This window comes from Argopecten irradians, chromosome 8 (genome assembly GCF_041381155.1).
Source record: "Argopecten irradians isolate NY chromosome 8, Ai_NY, whole genome shotgun sequence".
Classification (NCBI taxonomy): Eukaryota; Metazoa; Mollusca; class Bivalvia; order Pectinida; family Pectinidae; genus Argopecten; species Argopecten irradians.
This window is the reverse complement of record NC_091141.1, coordinates 18,588,824-18,607,263: the sequence shown is the minus strand read 5'-3', so window position 1 is coordinate 18,607,263 and position 18,440 is coordinate 18,588,824. Positions and strand designations below refer to the sequence as shown.

At 34.4% G+C, this 18,440-nt stretch overlaps 1 protein-coding gene across 1 annotated transcript in view; it reads right to left on the bottom strand.

The window, feature by feature from the left end:
- Window positions 1-69: 69 nt before the first annotated feature.
- LOC138329579 (adenosine deaminase AGSA-like) overlaps window positions 70-18,440 on the bottom strand; it is a 34,288-nt gene continuing 15,917 nt past the window's right edge. Inside the window, exons 4-9 of the mRNA XM_069276663.1 lie at window positions 15,315-15,525; window positions 12,272-12,402; window positions 9,241-9,440; window positions 8,739-8,896; window positions 7,165-7,367; window positions 70-6,355 (exon numbers count right to left, since the gene is read on the bottom strand). Coding sequence (XP_069132764.1) covers window positions 6,235-6,355; window positions 7,165-7,367; window positions 8,739-8,896; window positions 9,241-9,440; window positions 12,272-12,402; window positions 15,315-15,525 — 1,024 coding nt within the window. The 3' untranslated portion in view covers window positions 70-6,234. The remainder of the gene's footprint in view (window positions 6,356-7,164; window positions 7,368-8,738; window positions 8,897-9,240; window positions 9,441-12,271; window positions 12,403-15,314; window positions 15,526-18,440) is intronic.

Genomic DNA, 18,440 nt, shown 5'->3' with positions numbered 1-18,440 from the left:
GCTTTCTGTTTGTTAGGTAGTATTGAGTTTACAATTCAACATTTAAATTACAAAACATACAAACAGTAGCACGAATCAAAATTTTATTTTCAGAAGGTAACATTAATTATCAGATTGTATCTATAAACAACAATGGCATTTTCTCAACCATCATATGTTTTGACAAATTAACATACAATGTACCCATATAGAATTCATGAAAAAACATGAGTTCATGTTATTTCAACAGTTATGGAAATTGTAAAAGTACTGTTTTCTTTTTAAAGTTTCACCACTGGTGTATAAGATAATATAATTAAAATGAGACAGGAACATTACTTAACTAGGAAATATTCAACAAATAATTGGTGATCAACTGCATTAACATTATTTTTCAGTTTGTGTTAAGGCACAAGTTTTATCATTCTCCCAGAGCACCACAAATATGTATACATATACCGATGATTAACCATAAGTAATATAATTGTGTATGTCATGTTAAATTTAGGGAATGGCAGTGTGAAATGTAAAATCTCTGATCATAAAAAATACACATCTAGATAATATACCTCATTTATCAACATCTCAAACAATAACAAAATTACCATCCAAAACAGAAATCATCCAATCACCAAGGATACAACAATAAATCAATATTACCAAGAGGCCTAGAAGGCCTGTATTGCTCACCTGGTTTGTAATGCCGTATCACTCACCTGGTTTGTAATGCCAAGTTATTTTCTGAATACAGGATTGTTGGGTTTTAAAGATTTACCTGTAATTTCCATATTTGGCCCTGCCACTCCTACCCTAGTGGGTCAGAGCCAAGATTTATGCAAACTCTGTTCCCTTACCCAAAGGATGTTTCTGGCCAAATCTGATTACAATCCTTGCAGAACTCAATGACTAGCTATATATAGTAGCAATTTAAATTATTTTGTCTCTAGTTTCCCTATTGGACCCTGTCTCTACTGTGCCAGGGGGAGTAGAGATAAACTTTATTTAAAAAAAACAGTTCAATTTCTGCCAGGCATGTTTCTTTCAAAGTTTAGTTAAAATCCATGTATGATTTACGGCGATATAAAGAATTTACTTCCCCCAATGGGCCCATCCCTCTAACCCCATAGGGTCAGAGTCAAACTCTGTTCTCCTTAACCCAAGGACGACGGACGACAGATTTATGACGGATGACAGATGCTGCACTATCGCAGGGCCAGGTTGGCTAAAAATTAAATGATGATGGATGCTGCAATATGGAAGGGCCAGGTTCGCTTTAAATTAAATGATGACAGATGCTGCACTAAGGCAGGGCCAGGTTGGCTAAAAATTAAATGATGATGACTTTCGCTCATAAAACAGACCTGTATATTGCATTGATAGAAATCACTACAAAACAGGGTTTCATTTCCTGTAGTTAATACTGGATACAAGTTATGATGTGGAGTTTTAAAGTATTTTCCGATTAATTGGCGTGTGGAAATGCGATTACAACAGTAGGCACAAAGGACATTTCATTTTATGTTGTATACAACATGAAATATCCTCTTTGTTTGTCAATTTTTTCTTTGAATACAAGAAATTGTGTTTTTGATAGTATGTTAAAGATAACAATGGTAAAATATTTCATTGTTATAATGATATGTCAAACATGAAAACAGACTATGTTCAGACACAACATCAATCACTGACTAGGTATAGTTGTCATGATACAACTATAATGTTGTAACAGAATTTTTATCTACCAGGTATATAACATCAAGTACCTGTGATCAGCTCACTACAACAAACTTTACAATACTCCAGGTAATGTATAAAGGTTCCTCAAGTTTACTTTACAATACTCCAGGTAATGTATAAAGGTTCCTCAAATTTAACTGGATTGCATTGCAGACAAAAAACATTACTTTGAAAAGGCAATAATTCAAAATTTGATTATAAAATATGTAACAAATGTATCTCTATACAGTTCATGGATCTATCACTGTAACTAACATATCTCTTTACAGTTCATGGATCTATAACTGTAACTAACTAAGAGATATGTTAGTTACTATCACTGTAACTAACATATCTCTTTACAGTTCATGGATCTATAACTGTAACTAACATATCTCTATACAGTTCATGGATCTATCACTGTAACTAACGTATCTCTATACAGTTCATGGATCTATCACTGTAACTAACGTATCTCTATACAGTTCATGGATCTATCACTGTAACTAACGTATCTCTATACAGTTCATGGATCTATAACTGTAACTAACATATCTCTATACAGTTCATGGATCTATAACTGTAACTAACGTATCTCTATACAGTTCATGGATCTATCACTGTAACTAACGTATCTCTATACAGTTCATGGATCTATCACTGTAACTAACGTATCTCTATACAGTTCATGGATCTATAACTGTAACTAACATATCTCTTTACAGTTCATGGATCTATCACTGTAACTAACGTATCTCTATACAGTTCATGGATCTATAACTGTAACTAACGTATCTCTATACAGTTCATGGATCTATCACTGTAACTAACGTATCTCTATACAGTTCATGGATCTATAACTGTAACTAACGTATCTCTATACAGTTCATGGATCTATAACTGTAACTAACGTATCTCTATACAGTTCATGGATCTATAACTGTAACTAACGTATCTCTATACAGTTCATGGATCTATCACTGTAACTAACGTATCTCTTTACAGTTCATGGATCTATCACTGTAACTAACATATCTCTTTACAGTTCATGGATCTATAACTGTAACTAACATATCTCTTTACAGTTCATGGATCTATCACTGTAACTAACGTATCTCTATACAGTTCATGGATCTATCACTGTAACTAACGTATCTCTATACAGTTCATGGATCTATAACTGTAACTAACATATCTCTATACAGCACATGGATCTATAACTGTAACTAACGTATCTCTATACAGTTCATGGATCTATCACTGTAACTAACATATCTCTATACAGTTCATGGATCTATAACTGTAACTAACGTATCTCTATACAGTTCATGGATCTATAACTGTAACTAACATATCTCTATACAGTTTATGGATCTATCACTGTAACTAACGTATCTCTATACAGTTCATGGATCTATAACTGTAACTAACGTATCTCTATACAGTTCATGGATCTATCACTGTAACTAACGTATCTCTATACAGTTCATGGATCTATAACTGTAACTAACATATCTCTTTACAGTTCATGGATCTATAACTGTAACTAATGTATCTCTATACAGTTCATGGATCTATCACTGTAACTAACGTATCTCTATACAGTTCATGGATCTATAACTGTAACTAACGTATCTCTATACAGTTCATGGATCTATCACTGTAACTAACGTATCTCTATACAGTTCATGGATCTATAACTGTAACTAACGTATCTCTATACAGTTCATGGATCTATCACTGTAACTAACGTATCTCTATACAGTTCATGGATCTATCACTGTAACTAACATATCTCTATACAGTTCATGGATCTATAACTGTAACTAACGTATCTCTATACAGTTCATGGATCTATAACTGTAACTAACGTATCTCTATACAGTTCATGGATCTATAACTGTAACTAACATATCTCTTTACAGTTCATGGATCTTTAACTGTAACTAACGTATCTCTATACAGTTCATGGATCTATAATTGTAAACAGATATATATTTAATATGACGTCAGTTGTACTATACATTTAAACAACCACGTGCCAAATTTCAGTACATGTATATAAAAACTCTTTAAACACACCATTCACCTCGTACTTTGAAGCAAAATATCAAATAACAGATTTGCAATGAAATAAAGTTACTTCAAAATCTGTCATTCTTCCTCACATACTGTAAAAGCTTTGAAAACCAGTGCAAGAAACAGCTGTTTAGGTCTATGACAATAGTTGCTATGTCTGTAAACATACAATTCAGAATGTCAATGTTTTACATAAAAATGGTTTAAATGGACTGAATCATAAAAACAAATTATGTATACATAATCATATATCAAAAACACAATGAACAACTGTACATGACAGCACTTTCACACATAAAATTACAAGTTAAGGTTAAAATCATTTTGAAGTTTGAGCTTCTTAAATTAACGATATTTACATCAGGAAAAAGTTTAAAATCACTCCGCCATGTTTGATACCTGCATCTCGCGGTAAATAACTGGTTATCGTTACTGGATACTTTCTAATGTATTCATAATCACCCTAACAACATAATGCAGCACAAAAATTATCTAAGGGGAGAAAATATTCTTTACAAGCATTTATGTCATTATTTTTTTAACTTCATTGGGTTATGAAAGAAATTTTGTTTGCAAACTGTGTGAATACGTGTAGCGAATTCTCACAAAATGCTGACAATTAATTTTTCAGACTACTTGATAACATAAAAGACATTTAAAGGGACAATGCAGTGAGGCCAATTCTGTTACATAACCACGAAGCAAAATATGACATAAGTGTATTATTTAACATTCCTTATGAAACATATAACTAGAAATATTGACAAATTTCACGACATTGTTAAGTATTTTGATTGATACTGTTGAAATTCCAAATCGTTGATCAATACGATTAAGCAGGTACATTATATACGCTGTACCCATACCCAAGCCAAAGTCATGCAAACAAATGTAGTAAACAACAACTGAGGAGTTTATGAAATTATTTTTAGACAAGAACATGCATCTAATAAAGTAAACATACTACTGTAAGAGCGATATGAGTAGTTTGAGACAAAAATTTCTTTACTACACTGGCAAGGAAAAGGGTTCAGCATACAAGTCGTCCGACCACAATGTGCAATGGTGGACAGTAAGCCAGTTTGAACATTTCACATACATTTCACTACTGTGGACTTTTCTGGCATATCACAGTAAAACCAACTAATCTGATTTTTTTTTTGAAATGTTTTATTTCCGAAATATGTATAAATTTTAATGTACTCTCTTAGACTGAATTGTCCCTTTAAACATAGGATTCTACTGATTTTCTAATGGATTATTTTTTCTTAATCAATATGCAATGTCAACGTCTCTATTGTGATGTCATAACGTCGTGTTTTTGCGCCATTTTCAGATTTTTTCTTTATAGTAGAAGAAAAAGAGTCTGCTAATCAGAAAATCTAATTTAGTATGAAAACAAATGAAAATTAATTATAAAGTTTTGAATGAAAATTGCAGTATAGACTTTTGGCACAATGCAAATTAGTTAGTTAGTATCCTATATATAATAAAACATTGAATTTCCCTGAATACCAATGCTTTCTTTTACGTGGCACCTTCCTATTGATTGTCTATAAAATCATCTGTGGATATTTTTCAATATATTTATCACATATCACCACAATATCACCTATGACAACAAAACATACAACATTATAAAATACACCAGTTTATAAATTACCTATTATTTCCATAAAAATTAAAGAACTTTACAAAACAAACAGTATATTTCATACAAACCAAATGTAAAAATTTCGTACAAAATACCATACATGTATGTAAAATCACAGGGACCTGGAACGATTTTTTAAACCAACAGTATACATATATCATATATATATCATGGAATCAAGGGTATGAACTCAGCAATCGAGAAAAACGGACCTATTTTTCAAAAACATGATTTTTTATAAACTAACTCTATACACCATTGACGCATATCATACCTTAAAGAGAAATAATTCATCTATCCAATGAGTGCTTGATGAACCATATTGGCCAAGTATTGATGAAGTTATGACCTGATGAATCTGGAAATTATACGAAAAATATGCTAGGTAGACATTTCCCTGTCCGCTCGAAATGCCGTCTCACCTCTAATGGGTACCTCAAAAACCAAGCCAAAATCACAAAATATACATTTGTGGTGGTAAATAGCAGAGATTAAATTTTACTAGCGGTTCATTTTTGCTATGTGATTTGTATTTTCTCAAAAATCACCAGTGAATTATTCAGAAATTCAATTATATCATCACAAATTATATATATGTTATATATTAATCATTCTGTGAATATATCTCTTATAAAACCATGAAATATTGACGCAGCTTGACACCAGAACATGACTAACACACAGTGATCTTTGAAATACATGTAGTAAATAAAATTCTATCACAATTATCCCTCATAGATTTAAGTTTTATAAATAAGCTACATGCTTCCTAGTTTCTGCCTATGATAGAACTGCTTGCTTTTACCCTAGTTTCTGCCAATGATAGAACTGCTTGGTTTAGCCAGGACTTTATCTATAAACTGATCCCATTTATACTGCCACTGGTAAATAGCTTTACTCTTCATGCTTGCTGACAAAGAACTGTACCTGAAAAGACAAAAGAAATCAAATATCATAAAATGATCACCAAACAAATTTACAAGTTTACGACCTTGGTGCATAACAGGGTACCATACGTCGGACAATATCACCACACATTTTCTACATCAAAAAATTATCTATATACAGAACAGGTTGTCATACATCAACAATATCTCCAGACATTTTCTACATCAAAAAATTATCTATATACAGAACAGGTTGTCATACATCAACAATATCTCCAGACATTTTCTACATCAAAAAATTATCTATATACAGAACAGGTTGTCATACATCAACAATATCTCCAGACATTTTCTACATCAAAAAATTATCTATATACATAACAGGTTGTCATACATCAACAATATCTCCAGACATTTTCTACATCAAAAAATTATCTATATACAGAACAGGTTGTCATACATCAACAATATCTCCAGACATTTTCTACATCAAAAAATTATCTATATACAGAACAGGTTGTCATACATCAACAATATCTCCAGACATTTTCTACATCAAAAAATTATCTATATACATAACAGGTTGTCATACATCAACAATATCTCCAGACATTTTCTACATCAAAAAATTATCTATATACATGTTGTCATACATCAACAATATCTCCAGACATTTTCTACATCAAAAAATTATCTATATACAGAACAGGTTGTCATACATCAACAATATCTCCAGACATTTTCTACATCAAAAAATTATCTATATACATAACAGGTTGTCATACATCAACAATATCTCCAGACATTTTCTACATCACAAAGGACAAAAGAACACCGAACCAGACTTACTCAAGTGAATTAATGGCGAGTTTCTTCAGCATAGCCAGGTCAGCGTCAGCACCAGCTAGGCCCATAAAGGTCATGTAAAAGTCGTAGGATAACCCTCGGGAGCCCCACACCGAAGGGTCATCAGCACTTACAACGATTGGGAAACCGTCGGCGATAAGGCTGGCAGCAGGGTGATTTCTCAGGTCATCTACTAACTGTAACACCTGTAAAAGATAACAGATTAGATAAACTCTAACTAATCCAGACAAAATCAATATAACTACACTGGTTAACAGATTACTGACTGTTAACCTAGATACAATCAATATAATATCCTGGTTAACTGATAACTGACTGCTAACCTAGGTATAATCAATATAACAAACCTGGTTAACTGATTACTGACTGCTAACCTAGGTATAATCAATATAACAAACCTGGTAAACAGATTAATGACAGCTAACCTAGATAAAATCAATATAATTAACCTGGTTAACTGATTACTGACTGCTAACCTAGATAAAATCTATACAACTAACCTGATTAACAGATAACTGACAGCTAACCTAGGTAAACTCAATATAATAAACCTGGTTAACTGATTACTGACTGCTAACTTAGATAAACTCTATATAACTAATCTGGTTAAAAGATTACTGACTGCTAACCTAGATACAATCAATATAACTAAACTGTTTACTGAATGATATACCTGGTTATAATCAATGTAACTAACCTGGTTAACGGACCCCTAACTGCTTACCTAGATACAATCAATATAACTAATCTGGTTAACTGATTACTGACTGTTATGTAAAAGAGCGAGCTAACTGACAGCTAACATAGGTACACTCAATATAATAAACCTGGTTAACTGATTCCTGACTGTCAACCTAGATACAATTAATGTAACTTACCTGGTTTACAAATTACTGACTGACAACCTAGATACAGTCAATATAACTAACCTGGTTAACCGATTACTGACTGGTTACTAGATACAACCACTATAACTAACCTGGTTAACTGATTACTGACTGCTTACCTTTGGACTACCAACCTGGTGAGTTATGGGATTAACCCTCGAACGCTATCCTCATTAACTGATTACTGACTGCTTACCTTGGGACTACTAACCTGGTTAGATATGTGATTAACTTTGACAGCTATTCTCATTAACTGATTACTGACTGCTTACCTTGGTACTACTAACCTGGTTAGATAAGGGATTAACCTCGACCGCTATCCTCATTAACTGATTACTGACTGCTAACATATTGATCACTACTAACCTGGTTAGATGGGATTAACCTCAACAGCTATCCTCATAAACAAATTACTGACTGCTAACCTATGGACTACTAACCTGGTTAGATATGGGATTAACCTCAACAGCTATCCTCATGAACAAATTACTGACTGTTAACCTATGGACTACTAGCCTGGTTAGATATAGGATTAACCTCGACCGCTATCCTCATTAACTGATTACTGACTGTTAACCTATTGATCACTACTAACCTGGTTAGATGGGATTAACCTCAACAGCTATCCTCGTGAACAAATTACTGACTGTTAACCTATGGACTACTAACCTGGTTAGATATAGGATTAACCTCGACCGCTATCCCTCTACTCTTCACCATATTCATGGCTAGAGGATGTTTAGTTAGAGCGTAGCCATGGCCAATACGACTTGTGTTTAGGAGAATGGCATCTATAAGGTTTTTGTCTGTTTGTGTTCCTTCCCAGTCTGTAAAAATACAAGGTTAAGGTCAGGCTACAAACAACTTACCATATTTTCCAGCTGATAAGTCGCAAAGGACTTTTATACAATTTTTTCAGTTTTTGTACATGTTTAAGTAATAGATCCCATTTTGATCATATTTATTCAAGAGCTATGTATTTAAGGACTACCCTAAAGAAATAATCTAAAAGGTTTGATAAGAACATACAGTATAAATACAAATATGGCAATGATCACTTTGAGAACTTACATCCTATGAGTAATAGAAATAATGACAGAGATGAGAAATCTAACTTCTGGTAGTATCAGAGCAAAACATTTACACACACAAACCACTGATGTCTGGTTACCTGTTTCTCCTGCATGGAAGAAGTACGGTAGATTGATTTTTTGTTGTGAAGGATAGAGAAGGGCGTTGATGTAATCAATGAGCGGTATACCGGGATCTTCCTGTCCGACCAAATCGTAACCAGCGAAGAGATCGGGAAACTGCTGTAGCATCGTTATAGACTGCTTAACCTGGTGTAGTATGTCACCTTCAGGGACGAATCTGTGATAGAAACAGCAAATGTTCTACTCTACAGTGTATTTATACAAATCTTACATGTATCATTACTAAACAATGACTGGTGAAAGTTACAGCAAGTGTTCTACCCTACAGGGTATTTATACAAATCTTACATGTATCATCCCATGTACTTAACAATGGCTGGTGAAAGTTACAGCAAGTGCTCTACCCTACATGGTATTTATACAAATCTTACATGTATCATTACTAAACAATGACTGATGAAATTTACAGGAAGTGTTCTACCCTACAGGGTATTTATACAAATCTTACATGTATCATTACTAAACAATGACTGATGAAAGTTACAGCAAGTGTTCTACCCTACAGGGTATTTATACAAATCTTACATGTATCATTACTAAACAATGACTGGTGAAAGTTACAGCAAGTGTTCTACCCTACAGGGTATTTATACAAATCTTACATGTATCATTACTAAACAATGACTGGTGAAAGTTACAGCAAGTGCTCTACCCTACATGGTATTTATACAAATCTTACATGTATCATTACTAAACAATGACTGATGAAAGTTACAGCAAGTGTTCTACCCTACAGGGTATTTATACAAATCTTACATGTATCATTACTAAACAATGACTGGTGAAAGTTACAGTAAGTGTTCTACCCTACAGGGTATTTATACAAATCTTACATGTATCATTACATATGCTAAACAATGACTGGTGAAAGTTACAGCAAGTGTTCTACCCTACAGTGTATTTATACAAATCTTACATGTATCATTACTAAACAATGACTGGTAAAAGTTACAGCAAGTGTTCTACTCTACAGTGTATTATACAAATCTTACATGTATCATTTCATATGCTAAACAATGACTGGTGAAAGTTATATCAAGTGTTCTACCCTACAGGGTATTTATACAAATCTTACATGTATCATTACTAAACAATGACTGGTGAAAGTTACAGCAAGTGCTCTACCCTACATGGTATTTATACAAATCTTACATGTATCATTACTAAACAATGACTGATGAAAGTTACAGCAATTGTTCTACCCTACAGGGTATTTATACAAATCTTACATGTATCATTACTAAACAATGACTGGTGAAAGTTACAGTAAGTGTTCTACCCTACAGGGTATTTATACAAATCTTACATGTATCATTACATATGCTAAACAATGACTGGTGAAAGTTACAGCAAGTGTTCTACCCTACAGTGTATTTATACAAATCTTACATGTATCATTACTAAACAATGACTGGTAAAAGTTACAGCAAGTGTTCTACTCTACAGTGTATTTATACAAATCTTACATGTATCATTACTAAACAATGACCGGTGAAAGTTACAGCAAGTGTTCTACTCTACAGTGTATTTATACAAATCTTACATGTATCATCCCATGTACTTAACAATGGCTGGTGAAAGTTACAGCAAGTGCTCTACCCTACATGGTATTTATACAAATCTTACATGTATCATTACTAAACAATGGCTGGTGAAAGTTACAGCAAGTGTTCTATCCTACAGTGTATTTATACAAATCTTACATGTATCATTACTAAACAATGACTGGTGAAAGTTACAGTAAGTGTTCTACCCTACAGGGTATTTATACAAATCTTACATGTATCATTACATATGCTAAACAATGACTGGTGAAAGTTACAGCAAGTGTTCTACCCTACAGTGTATTTATACAAATCTTACATGTATCATTACTAAACAATGACTGGTAAAAGTTACAGCAAATGTTCTACTCTACAGTGTATTTATACAAATCTTACATGTATCATTACTAAACAATGACCGGTGAAAGTTACAGCAAGTGTTCTACTCTACAGTGTATTTATACAAATCTTACATGTATCATCCCATGTACTTAACAATGGCTGGTGAAAGTTACAGCAAGTGCTCTACCCTACATGGTATTTATACAAATCTTACATGTATCATTACTAAACAATGGCTGGTGAAAGTTACAGCAAGTGTTCTATCCTACAGTGTATTTATACAAATCTTACATGTATCATTACATATACTAAACAATGACTGGTGAAAGTTACAGCAAGTGTTCTACCCTACAGGGTATTTATACAAATCTTACATGTATCATTACATATGCTAAACAATGACTGGTGAAAGTTACAGCAAGTGTTCTACCCTACAGTGTATTTATACAAATCTTACATGTATCATTACTAAACAATGACTGGTGAAAGTTACAGCAAGTGTTCTACTCTACAATGTATTTATACAAATCTTACATGTATCATTACTAAACAATGACTGGTGAAAGTTACAGCAAGTGTTCTACCCTACAGGGTATTTATACAAATCTTACATGTATCATTACTAAACAATGACCAGTGAAAGTTACAGCAAGTGTTCTACTCTACAGTGTATTTATACAAATCTTACATGTATCATTACTAAACAATGACTGGTGAAAGTTACAGCAAGTGTTCTATCCTACAGTGTATTTATACAAATCTTACATGTATCATTACTAAACAATGACTGGTGAAAGTTACAGCAAGTGTTCTACCCTACAGGGTATTTATACAAATCTTACATGTATCATTACATATGCTAAACAATGACTGGTGAAAGTTACAGCAAGTGTTCTACCCTACAGGGTATTTATACAAATCTTACATGTATCATTACTAAACAATGACTGGTGAAAGTAACAGCAAGTGTTCTACTCTACAGTGTATTTATACAAATCATACATGTATCATCACATGTACTAAACATTGACTGGTGCATAACCCAACTTGTTTTTGAAAATATCTCGCCTAATCTTGTCCTTTTCAAGATAAGAAATATTACCTCAGTCCAGATCTGATGATACGAGCTCCAGTAAAGGCTGGGAAGTCCCTGGAGAACTGTTGGAGATTTTCTTGGTATATCTCCAACACCCTCGTCTGGTTGGTAATGGTACTACCATCCAAATTATACAACTGCAAAACACATTTATACGTGTATATAGTCAGATTTGTATATAAGCGCAACCCAAGGAGCAGTCAAACCTGTCTATTAAGACCACCCAGTTGGGTGTATAAATCAAACCTGTCTATAAAGACCACCCATGAGAACCAAATACAGTCGAATATGTCTATAAAGACTATACAGTCAAACCTGTCTATAAAGAACTCCCAAGTGAGTATAGACAGTCAAACCTGTCTATAAAGAACTCCCAAGCAGGGTGTAGAAAGTCAAACCTGTCTATAAAGAACTCCCAAGCAGGATGTAGACAGTCAAACATGTCTATAAAGACCACCCAAGCAGAATGTAGACAGTCAAACCTCTCTGTAAAGACCACACATCCAGGATGTAGCCAGTCAAACCTGTCTATAAAGACCTCCCAAGTGAGTGTAGACAGTCAAACCTGTCTATAAAGAACTCCCAAGCAGGATGTAGACAGTCAAACCTGTCTATGAAGAACTCCCAAGCAGGATGTAGCCAGTCAAACCTGTCTATAAAGACCTCCCAAGTGAGTGTAGACAGTCAAACCTGTCTATAAAGAACTCCCAAGCAGGGTGTAGACAGTCAAACCTGTCTATAAAGACCTCCCAAGCAGGATGTAGACAGTCAAACATGTCTATAAAGACCACCCAAGCAGAATGTAGACAGTCAAACCTCTCTGTAAAGACCACACATCCAGGATGTAGCCAGTCAAACCTGTCTATAAAGACCTCCCAAGTGAGTGTAGACAGTCAAACCTGTCTATAAAGAACTCCCAAGCAGGATGTAGACAGTCAAACCTGTCTATGAAGAACTCCCAAGCAGGATGTAGCCAGTCAAACCTGTCTATAAAGACCTCCCAAGTGAGTGTAGACAGTCAAACCTGTCTATAAAGAACTCCCAAGCAGGGTGTAGACAGTCAAACCCGTCTATAAAGACCTCCCAAGCAGGATGTAGACAGTCAAACCTGTCTATAAAGACCTCCCAAGCAGGATGTAGACAGTCAAACCTGTCTATAAAGAACTCCCAAGCAGGATGTAGACAGTCAAACCCGTCTATAAAGACCTCCCAAGCAGGATGTAGACAGTCAAACCTGTCTATAAAGAACTCCCAAGCAGGATGTAGACAGTCAAACCTGTCTATAAAGAACTCCCAAGCAGGATGTAGACAGTCAAACCCGTCTATAAAGAACTCCCAAGCAGGATGTAGACAGTCAAACCTGTCTATAAAGAACTCCCAAGCAGGATGTAGACAGTCAAACCTGTCTATGCAGAACTCCCAAGCAGGATGTAGACAGTCAAACCTGTCTATAAAGAACTCCCAAGCAGGATGTAGACAGTCAAACCTGTTAATAAAGACCACCCATACAGGAAGGTAGACAGTCAAACCCGTCTATAAAGACCTCCCAAGCAAACGTAGACAGTCAATCCTGTCTAAGATCACTCAAGCAGGGTGTACACAGTCAAATCTGTCCATAAAGACCATCCAAGAGGACCATACATACAGCAAGATCAGCAAAAGGAGAAATATCTAGACAAATAAGAGGAAGCCATTCCGCTTGTGACTAAAAGGGTCATTCGGTAATCACATCCAACACATTTTGTTGTCATAAATATTGTTCAATTGGAGGAAACCCTTTGAGTAAGAATCACACACCTGACTTTTCAAAAGATACAGTGTGATATGTTTTGTAAATATACTGCTCATCTTAGAAAGCCGTTATATTATGTATCATTCACTACTTTATTTCACATTTCATTTTCTCCATATTTTCAGTAACATCTTACCAGACGTAAGGGTGCCCTTGTTTATTGACAGACTTACCACAGGTAACAGTACCCTTGTTTATAGACAGACTCACCACAGGTAACAGTGCCCTTGTTTATAGACAGACTCACCACAGGTAACAGTGCCCTTGTTTATAGACAGACTTACCACAGGTAACAGTACCCTTGTTTATAGACAGACTCACCACAGGTAACAGTGCCCTTGTTTATAGACAGACTCACCACAGGTAACAGTGCCCTTGTTTATAGATAGACTCACCACAGGTAACAGTGCCCTTGTTTATAGACAGACTCACCACAGGTAACAGTGCCCTTGTTTATAGACAGACTTACCACAGGTAACAGTACCCTTGTTTATAGACAGACTCACCACAGGTAACAGTGCCCTTGTTTATAGACAGACTTACCACAGGTAACAGTACCCTTGTTTATAGACAGATTTACCATAGGTAACAGTACCCTTGTTTATAGACAGACTCACCACAGGTAACAGTACCCTTGTTTATAGACAGACTTACCACAGGTAACAGTACCCTTGTTTATAGACAGACTTACCACAGGTAACAGTACCCTTGTTTATAGACAGACTTACCACAGGTAACAGTACCCTTGTTTATAGACAGACTCACCACAGGTAACAGTGCCCTTGTTTATAGACAGACTTACCACAGGTAACAGTACCCTTGTTTATAGACAGACTCACCACAGGTAACAGTGCCCTTGTTTATAGACAGACTTACCACAGGTAACAGTACCCTTGTTTATAGACAGACTTACCACAGGTAACAGTACCCTTGTTTATAGACAGATTATAGACAGATTTACCACAGGTAACAGTACCCTTGTTTATAGACAGACTTACCACAGGTAACAGTACCCTTGTTTATAGACAGACTTACCACAGGTAACAGTACCCTTGTTTATAGACAGACTTACCACAGGTAACAGTACCCTTGTTTATAGACAGACTTACCACAGGTAACAGTACCCTTGTTTATAGACAGACTTACCACAGGTAACAGTACCCTTGTTTATAGACAGACTCACCACAAGTAACAGTGCCCTTGTTTATAGACAGACTTACCACAGGTAAAAGTGCCCTTGTTTACATACAGACTCACCACAGGTAACAGTGCTCTTGTTTCCAAGTACTGTACATTATCATCATGAAACTCTTTCAGAGACTCATAAAAGTATTTTCCAAACACCGGAGCATAGTTGATGAGTCCATTAGCGACATCTAACACTCGGAGAAATTCCTTCCATACCACATCAATAGTTGGATATGACTTAACAGGATCTGGGACGACCAATGACATACTCTTATACAACCTACAAATGTAAAATATATACAAACTATAAATACAAAATATATCTATATCATATAAATAATTAAAATATAAAATATATATAAAATAAATATATATAATCTATAAATAAAAAACAGGCAATGGGAGATAACTATCAAGTTGTTTAGCCTATTTGACTCCTGTGACCTTGAATCAGTCTGTGACATTTATTGTTTTCACTGCTAGTCATTTAGACTAGTAAACCCTATGATTCTTTTAGTCCGACATTTTAATCACAAGTCCTAACTAAAATATACAGTGGTTTAGGCGTTTTGCTTCAGCACTTCAGTCAGGATCAGTTTAGTATTTTTCCTCAGATTACAGTCTGTATGCTTTTGTGAATGCAAATTCTCACAAAATTATGATGCCTCCAGACTGAAATAATCGCATACAGAATGCACTCAAAATATGTTATGATTGACAACCGCTCTTGTTAATAAAGTATTTACTGATTTTAATTGATTGGGGAGCCACTAGTCCAACTGGACTAGCCTAGTTCATTACAAATGGCTATAGTGCGGCCGTAAAATTACTAGGTAGTTGTGGACATCGGACTAGTGCTTAAAATGGCAGACAGTTGAATCATGTCATTAATCTAGATAAACTTTGTAACCTTTCCTCTTACCATGCTACAAACTTAATATCAGGTCTAAAGGCCACTTATTTATATTATTGCCAAGAAGATGCTACTCCAATGACAAATCGTATGTTGTGTCTATTAAAAACAGGAGAAGACAAATTAGTATCGCTCTTTAGTTATAGAATTAATTTGCTCTACAAGGTTGAGATTCTAATGTTACTTAATGATAAAATATATTAAAAATAATTTATTGTGTCCTGAAAAAATCAATGGCACTATATCCAATATTGAATTAAATACTGAATGTGCATGCACCAAAAGCAAAATAAATCATTTTACATTATTAATACTTTTTTTGTTTTTTTTTGTGCCAATAAGACATATATATACACGATTAAACGTCATTTATTGTTCAAATGATGAGTATTATTTATGCTCTGTCGGCAGTGGAGCATTTTTAAAATTTTTAGCCTATTTGACGTCTGTGACCTTGAATGGAAGTCAAGGTAATTCATTTGCACAAATTTGGTTGCCCTTCATCCCAGCATGCCACAGTTTAAATATCAGTTCCTTGGCATTTCAGCTGTTGTGGAAAATTTGATAGAAGGAAAAGTTTATTCACATCAGATTGCGGACAGCGAACGATAACAGATAGACCATGATGACTATACAGTGTAGGTCCTCCTGACTCTTCCGGTCAGATGATTTGAAAAATGTATGATGTAGTGTAATCAGATATGGGGTGTGTACTTACAAAATGTATGATGTAGTGTAATCAGATATGGGGTGTGTACTTACAAAATGTATGATGTAGTGTAATCAGATATGGGGTGTGTACTTACAAAATGTATGATGTAGTGTAATCAGATATGGGGTGTGTACTTACAAAATGTATGATGTAGTGTAATCAGATATGGAGTGTGTACTTACAAAATGTATGATGTAGTGTAATCAGATATGGGATGTGTGCTTACAAAATGTATGATGTAGTGTAATCAGATATGGGGTGTGTACTTACAAAATGTATGATGTAGTGTAATCAGATATGGGGTGTGTACTTACAAAATGTATGATGTAGTGTAATCAGATATGGGGTGTGTACTTACAAAATGTATGATGTAGTGTAATCAGATATGGGGTGTGTACTTACAAAATGTATGATGTAGTGTACAAAATGTAATCAGATATGGGGTGTGTACTTACAAAATGTAAGATGTAGTGTACAAAATGTAATCATATATGGGGTGTGTACTTACAAAATGTATGATGTAGTGTACAAAATGTAATCAGATATGGGGTGTGTACTTACAAAATGTAAGATGTAGTGTACAAAATGTAATCATATATGGGGTGTGTACTTACAAAATGTATGATGTAGTGTACAAAATGTAATCATGTACAAAATGTAATCAGATATGGGGTGTGTACTTACAAAATGTATGATGTAGTGTAATCAGATATGGGGTGTGTACTTACAAAATGTATGATGTAGTGTAATCAGATATGGGGTGTGTACTTACAAAATGTATGATGTAGTGTAATCATATATGGGGTGTGTACTTAAAAATGTATGATGTAGTGTACAAAATGTAATCATATATGGGGTGTGTACTTACAAAATGTATGATGTAGTGTACAAAATGTAATCATATATGGGTGTGTACTTACAAAATGTATGATGTAGTGTACAAAATGTAATCATATATGGGGTGTGTACTTACAAAATGTAAGATGTAGTGTACAAAATGTAATCATATATCGGGTGTGTACTTACAAAATGTAAGATGTAGTGTACAAAATGTAATCATATATGGGGTGTGTACTTACAAAATGTAAGATGTAGTGTACAAAATGTAAGCAGATATGGGGTGTGTACTTACAAAATGTAAGATGTAGTGTACAAAATGTAATCAGATATGGGGTGTGTACTTACAAAATGTAAGATGTAGTGTACAAAATGTAATCATATATAGGGTGTGTACTTACAAAATGTATGATGTAGTGTACAAAATGTAATCATATATCGGGTGTGTACTTACAAAATGTAATGATGTAGTGTACAAAATGTAATCAGATATGGGGTGTGTACTTACAAAATGTAAGATGAGTGTACAAAATGTAATCAGATATGGGGTGTGTACTTACAAAATGTAAGATGTAGTGTACAAAATGTAATCAGATATGGGGTGTGTACTTACAAAATGTAAGATGTAGTGTACAAAATGTAATCATATATAGGGTGTGTACTTACAAAATGTATGATGTAGTGTACAAAATGTAATCATATATCGGGTGTGTACTTACAAAATGTAAGATGT